At 35.9% G+C, this 15,843-nt stretch overlaps 1 protein-coding gene and 1 long non-coding RNA gene across 7 annotated transcripts in view; one reads left to right on the top strand and one right to left on the bottom strand.

The window, feature by feature from the left end:
* The window catches only part of LOC106880913 (sulfate transporter), a 65,134-nt gene that overhangs the window by 11,984 nt on the left and 37,307 nt on the right, over positions 1–15,843 (top strand). For 3 of the 5 annotated variants that reach the window (XR_016242566.1, XM_089355005.1, XM_089355003.1), the window contains exons 2-5: positions 8,035–8,364; positions 9,370–9,480; positions 11,105–11,325; positions 13,062–13,226. Coding sequence is in view for 4 of the 5 variants with exons in the window: in XM_089355003.1 (XP_089211129.1) it covers positions 8,035–8,364; positions 9,370–9,480; positions 11,105–11,325; positions 13,062–13,226 (827 nt within the window). In the remaining variant the exon portion in view is untranslated. Of the gene's footprint in view, positions 1–1,769; positions 1,956–2,731; positions 3,620–8,034; positions 8,365–9,369; positions 9,481–11,104; positions 11,326–13,061; positions 13,227–15,843 lie in introns of those variants that run through there. The other 2 variants (XM_089355004.1, XM_089355006.1) reach the window with 2 other exon arrangements.
* The window catches only part of LOC149134618 (uncharacterized), a 73,514-nt gene that overhangs the window by 5,969 nt on the left and 51,702 nt on the right, over positions 1–15,843 (bottom strand). For both annotated transcript variants that reach the window (XR_016242568.1, XR_016242567.1), the window contains exon 3: positions 6,788–6,885. This is a non-coding gene — a long non-coding RNA (uncharacterized LOC149134618). The remainder of the gene's footprint in view (positions 1–6,787; positions 6,886–15,843) is intronic.

The raw sequence follows: 15,843 nt of genomic DNA on the forward strand, positions 1-15,843 counted from the left end.
AGTCAAATCTCAGCTCTGGAATGATTTATTTGTGTTATCCTTCATGGGGGTGGGTAAAGGGTAATGACTCCCTTTAGTCATGAATGACCATGGCATTGCACCTTGCAAGTTTCCTTCTAAGGCACAAGTTCAGGCATGGTTGTTGTTCATGGAAGCTCAGCAGTTGCCGATGCATACCAGCCTCCCCTCTCCATATCACCCATGTTATCAAAGGGAAAGGAAAAGACTAATACAGCTTGGCACCAGTGATATCACAGCTCATTTCTACAGCTGAGTGAAATGAAGCAATGTGAAATAAAGTGTCTTGCTTAACATCACAACACACAGCCCAGTCTGGGAATCAAACTTACTACCTCATGATTGTGAGCTCGATGCTCTAACCACTGAGCCATGCAACTCCAGTTCACTCAGCTGTAGAAATGAGTTACAATGTCACTGGTGCCAAGTTGTATCTGTCTTTTCCTTCCCCTTGGACAACATTGGTGGCATGGAGAGGGGAGGCTGGTATACATGGGCAACTGCTGGTCTTCCATAAAAAACAACCTTGCTCAAACTTGTGCCTTGGAGGCAAACTTTCTAGGTGTAATCTCATGGTAATTCATGACTGAAGGGGGTCTGTTTTACATGGAGGCGGTAGGGCACAGAGAGGAGGTAACTCCACCAGAGAAGGGTCTGACTCAAATGCCAACATCAACTTCAATTGTAATGATAGACATTGAGTGTAGGTATTAGTTCAACTTCCCAAAACATGGCTGGAATTTGTTTCAGAAATAGATTATTCTCAGTGTGATATTTTAAGATACCTTGCAGTTTACTGCACCAGCTTTAAGGATCAACTAAACCAATTATCTACTGTGCTACCGTTTAGCTAACTACATCCAGCCATTATGAGTAAGTGGTTGGGGTCAAATAACATCTACTATGCTTTTGTTATTTGTTTTAGGTACCTATGTAGTGAGCATATGTAGACACCTTCTTGGCCCCCTTACCCTTGACCCTACAGAACACCCAGTATGTGACAGTTTGAGAGAGAGAGAGAGTGCTGCACCTGCAATCAAACGATCTTTTTTATAGCTGAGTAGGCAGAAGCAACAGAAACGAGGAGAACACATAGACTGGGTCAGGAATCAAACCTGTGCCATGATCCTCCATCATGAGCTAAACATCCAAACCACTAAGCCACATATTTATGGTGTGTAGCAAAACAAATGGAATTAATGTTGAGCGAATAAATTTTAGTGAAAGACGCAAGGAAAAAGATCCCAGTACCTTCCTATATTCCAACTGTTTCTTCTCTCTAGTACTTCTATAGTTACTGCAATGGCTCTGAACTGTCTGAATGAATATCCTCTCAATCCAGATCAATTTATACCACCACTACATTTTCCTCTTCCTCCTCCGGTTATTCTTATCATATCACACAGCTCACACCTTGCACTAAATACTGCACCCTATATTTCCTCTTGAAACCACATCCCTCTTTAACTCTCTCTCACCACTCTTGTTTTTTTTGTTATTTTTACCGACTTACTTGTCATCCAACTGAATATTGAACACATCTTTTGCAGCAACCTGAAAGGAACTGCAGAACCTCACACACTATTCACTTTCTTCTGCTGACTTCATTATAAAACAAAGCTGATAACTGCTCCCTCATACTAATTATTCTGTGGGTATACTTTCAGCATTGATAATGTCCCAAAAAAACATACTGATGGTGTTATCTGTTTATGCTGTTATCCTGGTATCTATTTACATAAGCTTGGTTTTGAATAAATGATATTTCACATATTAAGAAACAAAACACATGGAGAGTTTCGTCAGAATCTCGCTGAATAATTTATTAGGTTAAAACAGTTTAGACAGAAAAACACAACATAATTCTCTGGATTTACAAATTAATTATAGCAAAGAAAAGTTAAGTTTATAGCTGAATTTCACAATGGGAACACCAGGTAAAATTGACATATTTACATCAACATTTATATATATATATATATATATATATATATATATATACACACGTGTGTGTAATGTATACATGTATGTATGTCATTATTCAGTTTTATTTCATGTATATATGTATGTATGGATGTATGTATGTATGCATGTTACACAAAGGAGTGTGTGTGTGTGTGTGTGTTCTCTATTTATAACCCTTGCCTGAAAATCTGAGATATGGAATTATTGTTATACACAGATATATATTCAAACTAGTTTCTTCATTTTAGTTGTTATGGTCACAGAATGTCGCCCATTGTGCCCTCTGGCCTTCAGGTAACTCTTATAGGTGTCTATTGCACCCTCTAGCCTTCTTCAAGTGTCTATCATATTTATTAATGTTCCTGGAATTAAGAGAACATTTTATTCTAACAAGGAGTTTAAATTATCCTCATTTTATTGTCCTGGGATATTCTTGTCTTAGGTACTCTCCTGTACGTGATACTGCTTGCTTATGCCATTTTAAAAGAGATGGCTCTGTTATCAAGAAGTTTACTTCATGGCCACATTGCTCCTACTGATGGAGTCACTGCTATAATCTGTTTCCCAATGGATTTTCTTTTTTCGGAAGCATCTCAGCAGTTGTCTCACGAAGCTCCTTCCAGAATTCCTCATGAGAAGTGTGTGAGGTCAGCTATGTCTCAATCTCGTGTGTGTTGATACATCTGTAGTGCTGCTTCTAAGTTATGTGCTATACGTGCAGCTTCTTTTTTTTTCCGCTTCTCTTTTTTTTTTTTTGTTATAAACAATAGATGAGCATATCAAAAATGAACCTACATGCATCCAGATGTAGCTAAATAATATATTGATTACCAACCTCCAGCCTGTTGTTAATTTGAGGTTCTAGTCTGTGTATGATTATAGCTTCCTTAATTCTTAAATTACCCAAATTTCTTTCATTAGCCTCAATTGTGACTGTTATGCTTTTGTCAGTGTTCCGGCATCTGTCTAGATGTTTTCTGAAGGAGGAGGCTCTCGTGTTCAGATGTTCTTTGATGCGGACGTGTAACGGCCTTGTTGTGCTACCCACATAGAACTTGTTGCATTTGTTACATTGTATTCTATACACAACATTTACCCGTTGGCATAAATCTGTGCCACGGATGGGACAATTTGTTAGTGTGCATTGATTGTTGTCCCTTGTTCGTTTCTTTGCGAGATGTCCTCTCAGAGAGATGCCGGAGTAGGCTAGTTGTATGTCTAGCCCTTCTCTTCTTATGGCTCTTCGGATGGCTGTAGTTATCCTCTCACTAAAATGAGGTATTTTAAGGAAGCATGTGTTGCTGAGTTTTCTATGTGTTCGGCATGTTCATTTTTGATATGCTCATCTATTGTTTATAACAAAAAAAAGGGGAAAAAAAGGAAGCTGCACGTATAGTACATAACTTAGAAGCAGCGCTACAGATGTACCAATACACACGAGATTGAGACATGGCTGAACTCACACACTTCTCATGAGGAATTCCAGAAGGAGCTTTGTGAGACAACTGCTGAGATACTTCCGAAAAAAGAAAACCCGTTGGAAAACAGATTATAGCAGCGACTCCATCTAAGAATATCTGAAGAAGGAATTGTATTCCAAAATATCATCGGACTATAGAAAACTAAATTACAACAGGTATATAGTCCATTTTTTGTTTTATAGTGCATTGTTGTACCATTCAAAACTGTTTATTCTTTACAAACAATACACAATGCTTCAAGCGAACTACAATACTCTCCTATATATGTATATATCAGCCCTTTCACACATCGTTCATTCCAATCTTCATTCTTTCATTCCCCTCTTTCACATTTCTTGGCCTTCTCTTCATGCTCACTTTCCCTCCTCTTTCACTTCACTGTGTCTCTTGCATTTTTTCTCGCCCCCCCCCCTCTTTAATTCTTCTATCCCTCTGCCTCTACCTCCCTCTCTTCTCTCTCCCACTTGACCGGTGTTCGGCCAAGCCTGACCTTTCTTTTTTGGTTCGACTACCATCTGTGCAACATCTATATTCCTTCCTGTGCCTGTCTAACCCTATGTCTCTGCCGTAAGGCTTTACTTCCACACATACCAGTTTAAATTCATTTGTCTTTAGTCGAAAGACACCTGTTGTTATGTCCTGTTAATTGCATTTGTATTTGTGTAACATTTTTCTGTTTTATCCGTCCTTGTTTACGTATACATTTGCTGCTTTCTTCCAAGGAATCTAATGCTCTTAGTTTAGTTTTTCCTTGGGGCTGGCCAGATTGGAGCAATCTCAAGTATAACCAGCCAAAATTGCAAAGATAATCTGGAACTCGACTGGGGATAGAAAACTTCGAATGACCCATCCTTGTTTTCTTTGTATTGCCTGTCTGGATGTTTTGTTGCCCCTTTTTTGTATCACCTAACTGTCTGGATGTTTTGTGTTCTTGTCCCATTTTTGTATTCTTTATGTGTGTGTGTGTGTGTGTGTGTGTCTTTGTTTGTCCCCTCACCACTACTTGATAATTATTGCTGATGTATTTATGTTCCTGTACATTAGCAGTTCAGCAATGAGACCAATAGAATAAGTAATAGGCTTCAAAAAAAAAAAAAAAAAGAAAGTCTTAGGGTTGATTTTTTTGACTAAAACTCTCCAAGGCAGTGACTTAGCATGGCCACAGTCAAACGACTGAAACAAGTAAAAAATAAAGTATATATATATATATATATATATATATATATATATATATATATATTAGATAATGTACTGTTATATATGCTGTGTCTTATATATATATATATTGTTTAATATAGTGTTATACATGATGTATCTGAAATGCAAAATGGTGATGGCCATGGATGAAATTCTTTTAATTACAAGCCTGCTTGAACATCTCTTTAGACATAAAAGAGAAGTAATAGTTTCTCAATATATCATCTCAAGTGCTGTATATTACATGACAGAACGTGCTTCAGTCTGTCATAAACCTTTTTATTGCCTACCCTTTGTTTATTCTTAGATTCACTGTCTTCTCAATAATTCTATGAGCAATGAGAGGGTGACTAAGGTGCCATATTACTGACCTGAAATATTCTGATTAAAAAAAATTACCTGCTATATATTAATTACATTGTTGTAATCTCTGAGTAGTTTATTGTCTAAACTATTTTCTTTTCCTTTGTCAACCATTCTATGTTTACTTAGTGATTTTCTCATTACTACTTTGACAAAATGCAGAAATGTACAATTTTCTGATGAAGTCAGAATAAGTCCTAATTATGTACAGACTTGTCTCCCTTACTCATCAAACTAATTAAAATAATATTAGTCATTGAGTAATACATTTTTTCCCTTTTTGTTTAATTATTTCTAATCGGATTTCTTTTAATGTTTTTTGTACTAACACAAATTTAACAATAATATTGCCTAAAAAAAAGATCTACAGATCTAACAATAAATTTTTCAGCTAAATGTTCACGTTTCGTTTCAGTTATTCACAGCAGTCAACAAAATACATCTTTACTCATCAACTCAACAATTACAATACCCACACACATGGTAACATTGGTGACACATATTGTGACAAACCCTTTGTTACAATGTTTCTGTTTATTTGAAACAAACTACCTTTATTTCAATTAATTTTGAATATAATAAAGAATTTAATGAAATAACTTTGACATTATTAAGCTAGTTTTTAGAACATAAATTAACATGAAATTTTGGAGGAAAGTTTTCAATTTAGGTCACTTTAAAACGGGAAGTTTGCATTGTACAACTAAGAGTGGTTTGACAAGTTTTAGTATCCAAAGAGTTGAATGCAAGTCCTTCACTCATATATTTATTTAAATATAATACTTACTCTTTTACTTGTTTCAGTCATTTGACTGTGACCATGCTGGAGCACCGCCTTTAGTTGAGCAAATTGACCCCAGGACTTATTCTTTGGATGCCTAGTACTTATCCTATCGGTCTCTTTTGCCGAACTGCTAAGTTACAGGGACAAAAACACACCAGCACCGGTTGTCAAGCGATGTTGGGGGAACAAACACAGACACACAAACATATACACACACATACATATATATATATATATACATATATATATACGATGGGCTTCTTTCAGTTTCTGTCTACCAAATCCACTCACAAAGCTTTGGTCAGCCCGAGGCTATAGTAGAGGACACTTGCCCAAGGTGCCATGCAGTGGGACTGAACCCGGAACCATGTAGTTAGTTGGTAAGCAAGCTACTTACCACACAGCCACTCCTGTGCCTAGTACAAGTCATTTTAATGTATTGGTTTAAAGTTTCAGATTATTCTGTCAAATTCAATGCTTATTTATTCATATTGTTTTGAATTCACTGTGCATTATCATGTAGCTTTGAGATTTTGATGTGATTGCTTATTTTTAGAATATGGTTGGGTAAGTGTGAGGCGCTGGGTCTGGCCTGTTTGAACATAAAACGATTAGATTATTTGGGCTGGATGTGGCCAGTTTAAATACTAAAGGGTTAAAGTTAGAATTAGGGTAAAAAATCTTTCAACTTTGTTTTTACAAAGGTATGAAACTAGTGTTTCTCAAGGTGAAGCTTGTTGTTTACTGACTGAGATGTCTTTCTTCAAGGATGTTGTCACAACAAAACAACACTGCTATTTATTTTTGTGGGAGGAAGTGTAATACACCCACCACCCTAGCTAATTTTAAAATACTACCTGTTCTTCGGGTGCCTTTAACAAACTATTACAGTGAAATGCATGCTAACTCTTCTGACAAGAAAGAGTATTGGTGGAAAAGGTTTCCCAGCAGAGACAATAGTACAGGGGATTATACAAACCTTAGGAAACAGTCTGAGAGGCTGCCCTCTTGGCTGGTGTGTAGAATTGTATCTTCTTGTTCTTGACTGATGCCCCTCTTCAGCAACCATATGTATTTCTAGGGAAGAAGAATTCAACAATTAAACTGAGCTGTCCTTGGTTAATCAACAATAACATGAACATCATCATCATTACTGACAGTTAAAAATATTGCTGACACTATTGTTGCTGTTGTTAGTGTTTGAGCAGACCTTTACTATGTCATTCAACTGGCTAGAAACAGCAGCCTGATTTCCCTCAAATCACACCTTACTATCTTAGGACACATTGAATAATGTATTCCTAGAAAGGCATGATGGTCACAGATGGAACATCCTTTTACATATCTTCTTAATCAGAACTGACTTAAGGCTAAAACAACACATCTCCTTACTGATTCAAGTGTCAGAAACACCATTTCAGTTTTCTACAGCTCACTCGATACCGGCCCTTAACTCATTCATTATCATATTTTTGCTGCAATACACAGTCTTTGTTTCAATAAATTTTGAAAATAATACACCACTTATTAAAATAACTTTGATATTATCAAGCTGGTGTTTGGAACATAAATTAACTTGAAATTTTGATGTAAAGTTTTAATTAAGATAATTTTTTAAAAATGAGTTTGTGTCATAAAACCAGATTTGTTTCCAACAGGTTGGTTTTAAAAAAAAACAAAAAGATTTAAATCTTTCATATTCTAAACATTTGTTGTTGTTGGCACTCCGTCGCTTACGACGTCAAGGGTTCCAGTTGATTCGATCAACGGAACAGCCTGCTCATGAAATTAACGTGCAAGTGGCTGAGCACTCCACAAACACGTGTACCCTTAACGTAGTTCTCGGGGATATTCAGCATAACACAGTGTGACAAGGCTGACCCTTTGAATTATAGGCACAACAGAAACAGGAAGTAAGAGTGAGAGAAAGTTGTGGTGGAAGAGTACAGCAGGGTTCACCACCATCCCCTGCCGGAGCATCGTGGAGCTTTAGGTGTTTTCGTTCAATAAACACTCACAACGCCCGGTCTGGGAATCGAAACCGCGATCCTATGACCGCGAGTCCGCTGCCCTAACCACTGGGCCATTGCACCTCCACTCTAAACATTTATAACTAGATTTAATAACAGTGCTAGTTTGACATAGACTGCTCCAGCAATATTTCAGTTTCACACTTATTCAACTGTATATCAAATTCTTTTTGTTTTTTTTTTGTTTTGTTTTCAGGTATCTACAAGGTAACAGAACAGTGTGGCTTTAATCCTTCACCAGCTATTCAACGCCAAATGACAGACTCATCAGACAGATGTTTCATTAATATCAAGCGCCCAGTATATAAGACAGATGAATTCATTAAAACATTTCAAAAAGAGATTACACCACTTAGGTGGCATGCTAGGTTGGGTTTCTACCTCAGGAATAAAATGAAGTGCAGTAAAAGGGATCTTTTGGGGATGCTCCCTATCATTAATGTAATTCAAACTTACCAACTGAAAGCGTTCTTCCTTGGTGATTTCATTTCGGGAATTACTGTTGGCTTCATGCAGTTACCGCAAGGTCAGTAGTCATGAGAGTGTGTGTGCGCGTGTGTGTGTGTGAGAGAGAGAGAGGGAGACTGCATATTTATGTGTGTGTGTCTATATATCTGTGTACATGTGAGTATGCATGTGTATGTATGTGTGTACATATGTGGATGTGTGTGTCTGTGTAAATAAGTGCGTTTATGTGTGCATGTGTTGTATATCTGTATTCATGTGTGTGCATGTGAGAGTGTGTGTAACTGTGCACTCTTACATGCAAATTAGTGCATTTATATGCACATGAGTGTGTTTACGTGTGCATGTATTTGTGACAGCATAGTGTGTCTTATAACAGTGTAATGTCAATATTGTAATATTTTAATGTCAGTGTTGTGACAGTGTTGTATAAGTGTTGTGCTAGTGTGGTATAAATGTTCTAATAACATTTTGTCAATGTTGAGATAGTGTTGTAACAGTGCAGTGTTACTGTTGTGACAGATTAATGTGTCATTTAACAGTATAATGTCAGTGTTGTGACTACATATTATCAATTGGTGTGATAATATAATTTTGATCTTGTGCCCATATTGTGCTGTAGTATTAGTGCTGTAACAGTTTAGTACCAGCTTTGTAACAGTATAGTAGCATCAATGTTATTGGAATGTATTGTCAATATTGTGACCACTGTGCCATTGTTGTGACAGAGATTGATGTTGTGATAGTGTAGTGTCAATGTTGTGACAGTGTAGTTTCAATACTGTAACCACTGTTTCAGTGTTGTGACAGTGTTGTTTCACTGTTGTAATACTGTGACAGTGTAGTGTCAGTATTGTAACAGTGTAGTTTCAATATTGTAACTATTATGTCAGTGTTGTGACAGTGTTGTTTCAATACTGTAACCATTGTGTCAGTGTTATGACTGTGGTGTTTGAGAGCATTAAAGTAGCCTGAAGCTAGACATGTCTGTTTGTTTATGTACCACCCTTGTCCTAATTAAGATCACTACAAATTTTAACAGTTGCCATTATTTTGTACACCTCAGGTATGGCATATGCAATGCTGTCAAATCTTCCACCAGTCATTGGACTCTACATGGGCTTTTTCCCTGTTATTTTATATGCTTTCCTTGGAACATCCAAACATCTTTCTATGGGTAAGTTAATCTCCATCTGCATATTACACCCCTCTCTCTCTCTTTTTCTTTCTTTCTCTCTTTGATATCTTAACAATACATTAAGCAATGCAATACATGTTACTGTTGCAGCTAAACACCAGTCATGGTTTGTTTGTTTACCCATTTCATTCTTTTATTTGTTTCAGTCATTTGACTGTGGCCATGCTGGAGCACCGCCTTTAGTCAAACAAATCAACTCCAGGACTTATTCTTTGTAAGCCTAGTACTTATTCTGTTGGTCTCTTTTGCCGAACTGCTAAGTTATGGAGATATAAACACACCAACATCAGTTATCAAGCGATGGCGAGAGCACATTTTATCTGTCATTACATTCTGAGTTCAAATTCCACTGAGTTCAACTTTGTCTTTCATTCTTTCAAAGTCAATGAAATAAGTACCAGTTGAGCATTGAGTTGATGTAATTGACTAGTCCCGTCCCATCAAATTTCAAGCTTTGTGCCTGCAGTGGAAAGGAGTATTCTTATTATTATTTTTATGAGTATCTTTTAAGCAGTAAGCTAGGAGAATCTTTAGCATACCAGACAAAATGCTTAGCAGCATTTCATGTCTTTACATTCAAATTCCACTAAGGTCAACTTTGCCTTTCATCTTTTCAGGGTCAATAAAATAAGTACCAGTCAAATAAATGGACTTGATGTAATCAACTGGTTACTCCCCAAAAATTTCTGACCTTGTGCCTATAAAAGAAAGGATTACTATTACTACTACTGCTGCTGCTGCTGCTGCTGCTACTACTACTACTACTACTACTACTACTACTACTACTACTACTACTACATATAAATGCTTATCAGCATTTCTTTCAAATCTTTATATTCTGAGTTCAAATCCCATCAGGATCAACTTTGCTTTAATGATTTTTAGGGTTGATGAAAAAAAGTAACAGTCAAATACTGGAGTCAATATTATCAACTAGTTACTCCCCCAAAGTTTCAGGCCTAGAAGAAAGGACTGCTACTACTACTACTAGTACATATAAATGCTTATCAACATTTCTTTCAAATTTTTATATTCTGAGTTCAAATCCTATCAAAGTCAACTTTATCTTTTATCCTTTTTAGGGTTGATGAAATAAAGTACCAGTCAAGTACCAGGATTAATGTAATTGACAAACCTAAAATTGCTGGACTTGTGCAAAAATTAGAAAGGATTATTATTTATTTTTAATCTACATGTTTGCTACAATCACTTGCCAAGACACACCCAGCGTCTTAGGGGAAGGATAAGAGATGTTACACAGTATGACTGCAAGCTTGAGGAGAAGTGGCAGGGATGGTAGCAAAATATCTTCATGTAATACAACACAGACATTTAAATTGATAGGGTTTTTCCAAGGATGTGTGCAGTACTTGTCAGCACACTCTTTAGGACTTCTCTGAGACATGGCTCTCCTGGGATGTTATCTAGATTCTGACATTCCTTTTTTATCATACCTAAAAGGATAAAAGGCAAAGTTGACCTTTATGGGATTTGAACTCAAAATATAAAGATTTAGAAGGAATGCTGATGTTCATTTATTATATTATTATTATTGTTGTCATTGTTGTTGTCGTTATTACACAAGTTTTTCTTTGATTCCCAGGTACCATTGTTGTTGTTAGTTTGTTGATTGGTTCCCTAATAAATGAACGGTTCAGCTCTAATGGAGAATCTGTCATGTCTATGGGCCCACGACTATTAAATGTCTCCACTTCAGAGATCTTTCCAGAAAATATTACAATCTCTCCAGAGAAGATATCCCAACTTGAGACTGAGAAGATAAAATTTGCTATGGCTGTGACTGTAATTAGTGGTATAACTCAGGTAGGCAATTGCACTGATCCTATTATACTCTTTTACTTGTTTCAGTCATTTGACTGCGGCCATGCTGGAGCACCGCCTTTAGTTGAGCAAATCGACCCCAGGACTTATTCTTTGTAAGCCTAGTACTTATTGTATTGGTCTCTTTTGCCAAACCGCTAAGTTACGGGGACGTAAACACACCAGCTGTCAATCGAAGTTGGGGGGACAAACACAGACACACAAACATATACACACACATGTGTATATATATATATATATATATATATATATATATATATATATATATATTTATATATATATATATATATATATATATATATATACATATATACGACAGGCTTCTTTCAGTTTCCGTCTACCAAATCCACTCACAAGGCTTTGGTCGGCCCGAGGCTATAGAAGAAGACACTTGCCCAAGGTGCCACGCAGTGGGACTGAACCCGGAACCATGTGGTTGGTAAGCAAGCTACTTACCACACAGCCACTCCTGCGCCTATTGTGATTTATTTCAAAAAAAGTTCCCTGAACAGGAATACACCCATTGACTAATGTTTGCATCAGATTTTTCTTTAATCGCCAAAGGAGTTGGGGGAGACAGTTTATGCTTGTGAGATGTAATAGCTAAGTGATTCAAATGTAGGATTACAAAAACTTGTAACTGACAAGGTGTATATTACACTGTCTTCAGAGGTCAGCAAAGTAGTCAGTATTGACCTCTGGGATCTATGTGGCTATAAACACTTGAAATGATTTCAGGTATTAAGGATACAGGATTATTAGTGAACTGTTTTTTGTACATGAATAAGATTCAATAAACAAAGGTCCGTCTGAAATACAATATGAAAATTCAAAACACCTTAGTAGATATCGTGTCATCGGCATATCCTAGTGAACATGCAGTGCCAACTTGGCCAATTGGTAAGCCTATTAAGGACAAGTGCACACTTTTTATGATGACATTGAAACAACATAGAATAGATCTAGAAGGATGCTGTAATTTATAGTTAAAAACTTATTAATTTCTACTTAAAATCAATGCAATAACAAGTATTATCCAATGACATATTTCACATTAAATATTCCAATTATATGATTGAATTTTTACTGTTCTTTATTAATTTCATTAAATTTCTTTAAATTAATGACAGAAAAAAATTAAGGAATATTGTTTTTAACTCAAGAAATTTATCATTAATTATACATTTTAATTTTATTTTAGAAATTTGCAAAGATTCATGAGGTGGGGACGTAAGGATTTGCTAATTCCTAGTCTAGATTAAAATTAATGTTACTCTCTTTTTGCTACCAAGAAATTTGTATTATGAATAAAAAGGACAGGTGCTAAAAAGCTCAGAACTTTGCATTTTAGTTCTAAACTCATAACTTCCTTTACAACACAGTACTATATAAGACTGCATAAGTCATCTTGAAGTGCACAGGAATCATACTAACTTTGTTTACATTCAGTTAGAGAGAAAATTTTGATCCATTCTTCTGTCATTTATTTCTGTTTTGTGATGCAATCATTACAGAACTGGACCACTTGACTTAGAAATCAACAGGATCTTAAGCATTAATGAAGGAATACTTTTTTGAACATTCTTCCACTAATCCGAGATATTGTTTTTTTATATATGGAAGCCCTGTGAGTGATATGGTGTATGGAAGCATTGTGAATGAAAGGAGTACAAATAATTTTTGGTTAACTAATATCTTCCTCAATCTTTTCTTTTTAGCTATTAATGGGTATTTTAAACATGGGTATTATTGTTCGACTGATGTCCGACTCTCTTGTAAGTGGATTTTCTTGTGGTGTTGCTATATATATAATCAGCAGTCAATTGAAGTACATCTTAGGGCTAACAGTGCAACGTTACACTGGAGTGCTTAGTGTACCAAAGGTAAGTAAAATAAAATTGTCATTTTCTAGAAAGAGTTAACTAGTTATTCTAATTTGGACATATCATTTATTCCATATTTCTTTGGTCATTTATATTTTAATACATTTTACACCATATAAATTGTACACCACTATATATATATATATATATATATATATATATATATATATATATATATATATATATATATTTAAAATCAGTAGAAACCAGTAGAAACAATCTACTGCCTGAGCTCAGTCATGAGGCTTAACTAATAACATATAATAATCACATGAAACAGTATTGTGGAATAAACAAACTTTCAAACCAGTTCAAATATGCTTGTGACATATTTGACTAATAAAAAAGCCATTTTTACTGCAGTCTGCTGTGAAAAAATTCTTGCAGTCAGTAAATAGTTTCTACTGATTTTCTATAAGGAAGCTGTAATCTCCAAAGTCATTTTAAGTTTGTCTCCCTAGTGCTACCTATGATAGCCAAATGGCAAGAAATACATTTGTCAGTCTACTAGAGGGTGCCCTGAGATGACTTGTTGGTGTTTTGACACCTGTTGCCTCAAGCAAAAATTTTCCCCTGGCAAACCCTAGTAAAAACAACCTATTTACTGGTCAAATATATCAAACATATTTGAAATGATTTATTTATTCTACAACATTGATCTATGTGCATAGTGTATAAAATAGAGAGGTTTCTGAGAAATGCTTCACAGCAGAAATTGGAATGTTCCAGCATGTTTACAGATATGTAATTGAAATACACCATAATCATAGAGCAGACAAGTCAGCATACATGTGCTTAGGATTAAATAACTGCAGGGGAAATTTTTTTTTCATTACTTTACAGTTGAAAACAGATAATGTATTGTTTTCTAAGAATATCACATTACATATAAACACAAAAGGTTTGTAACTAGAGAACACAAATCCAACTGTAAAAATACATATATTTTTAATGATGTGTGTACATATTTTGTGACATAAATTAGAGGACATGATATGCAAATGTAGAGAGATAAAAGAAACCAACAATAGAGTTATTTAATATATTTTGCATGTTAGATAGAGAGGGGGAGAAGGAGAAAGAGAGGGAGAGGTGAGGTGAAAGAGAACTGGAGTAAGAGAGAGTGAGAGAGGAAAAGAGAGAGAAGAAGACCGAAAAAGGAGGAGAGAAAGAGAGAGTGTGAAAGAGATGAGGTGAAAGAGAACTGAAGAGGGAGAGAGCTACAGAGAAAAGGAGAGAGTTGGGGTGAGAGACAGAGATGGAGAGAGCTGGAGAGATAGAGAGTTGAAGAGAGTGCTGGAAACAGAGGAGGAGCAGGAGAAAAAGAGCCAGAGACTGAGAGGTAGGGAGGGAGGAAGAGAGAGAGAGAGAGAGAGAACCTATGAACTGATCAGTGACATGAAAGTTATCTTGTAAAGAATATATCTATACAGAGAAGTGACTATTAGTTCAGAAGAGCAGAGAGAAGGAAAATTTGTCACTGTGGAGAAGAATCGGTATCTTTGACTGGAACTAAGGAAGATGTGATTTTTAAAAGGTGACCAGTTTGTGAATTGGTCAGTGTTAAGCTACTGTTTCATGGTTGTCGAGTGAGATTGCATCTCAGGAACCAGAAAAATAAACAGCTGAGTTGCATGTCTGCTGTTTTCTAAAAGAACTAAATCTTAATCCTTTTGATACTATCTGAGATTGCCCTTGGTTCTGTGGTAGAGTTTTCCTGTTTTACAGCAATTTAAAGAAAAACCTTTCCATCCAAATTCTATCTTTCTTTTCTCCTTATTTTTTATTTGTTTCAATCATTACACTATCACCATGCTGAGGTACCACCTTAAAGGATTTTAGTTGAATGAATTGACCATCATAATACTTTTTTTTAAAGCCTGATACTTATTCTATTGGTCTCTTTCACCAAACTGCTAAGTTACAGGGATGTAAGCATAACAAAAGTTATCAATCAGTAGTAGGGGACAAAGACAGACAGACACACACACACACACATGCACACACACACACACACACACACACACACACACACACACACACACAATGGGCTTCCTTCAGTTTCTATCTCCCAAATTCACTCACAAGGCTTCGGTTGGCCCAGGCTGTAGTAGAGGACACTTTCCAAGGTGCCATGCGATGGAACTGAGCCCAGAACCATGTGATTGGGAAGCAAACTTTTTACCATACATTCACACCTGTTCCTTACTACACAGCCCTGTTTGTGGCTATGTTCCAAACCTCAGCTTAATGATGATAAAGCTATTTCACTAAATTCTTCAATATCGATACCAACCTGCCTGAGACCTCCCCTGGTTTTTTATGCTAATTTTCTGTTTTAAAGTGATCTAAATTAAAACATTCCATCAAAATTCTATATTAATTTATGTTTCATACCCCAGCATAATAATAATAAAAGTTATTTTACTAAATTCTTTCTTATTTTTAAAATTGATTGTGACAAAGACAGTATATTTCAACAAAAATATGGCAACAACAGGGTTAACATGAGAAAACATTTTAAAAGATCTGAAAGCGACAGTGACATAGTAATATGAAGGACTCGAGTTATCTTAGAATTTCCAAGAAAATTTACTCTTATTATGCAATATAGACT

Source organism: Octopus bimaculoides, chromosome 7 (genome assembly GCF_046866305.1).
Source record: "Octopus bimaculoides isolate indiv1 chromosome 7, ASM4686630v1, whole genome shotgun sequence".
NCBI lineage: Eukaryota > Metazoa > Mollusca > Cephalopoda > Octopoda > Octopodidae > Octopus > Octopus bimaculoides.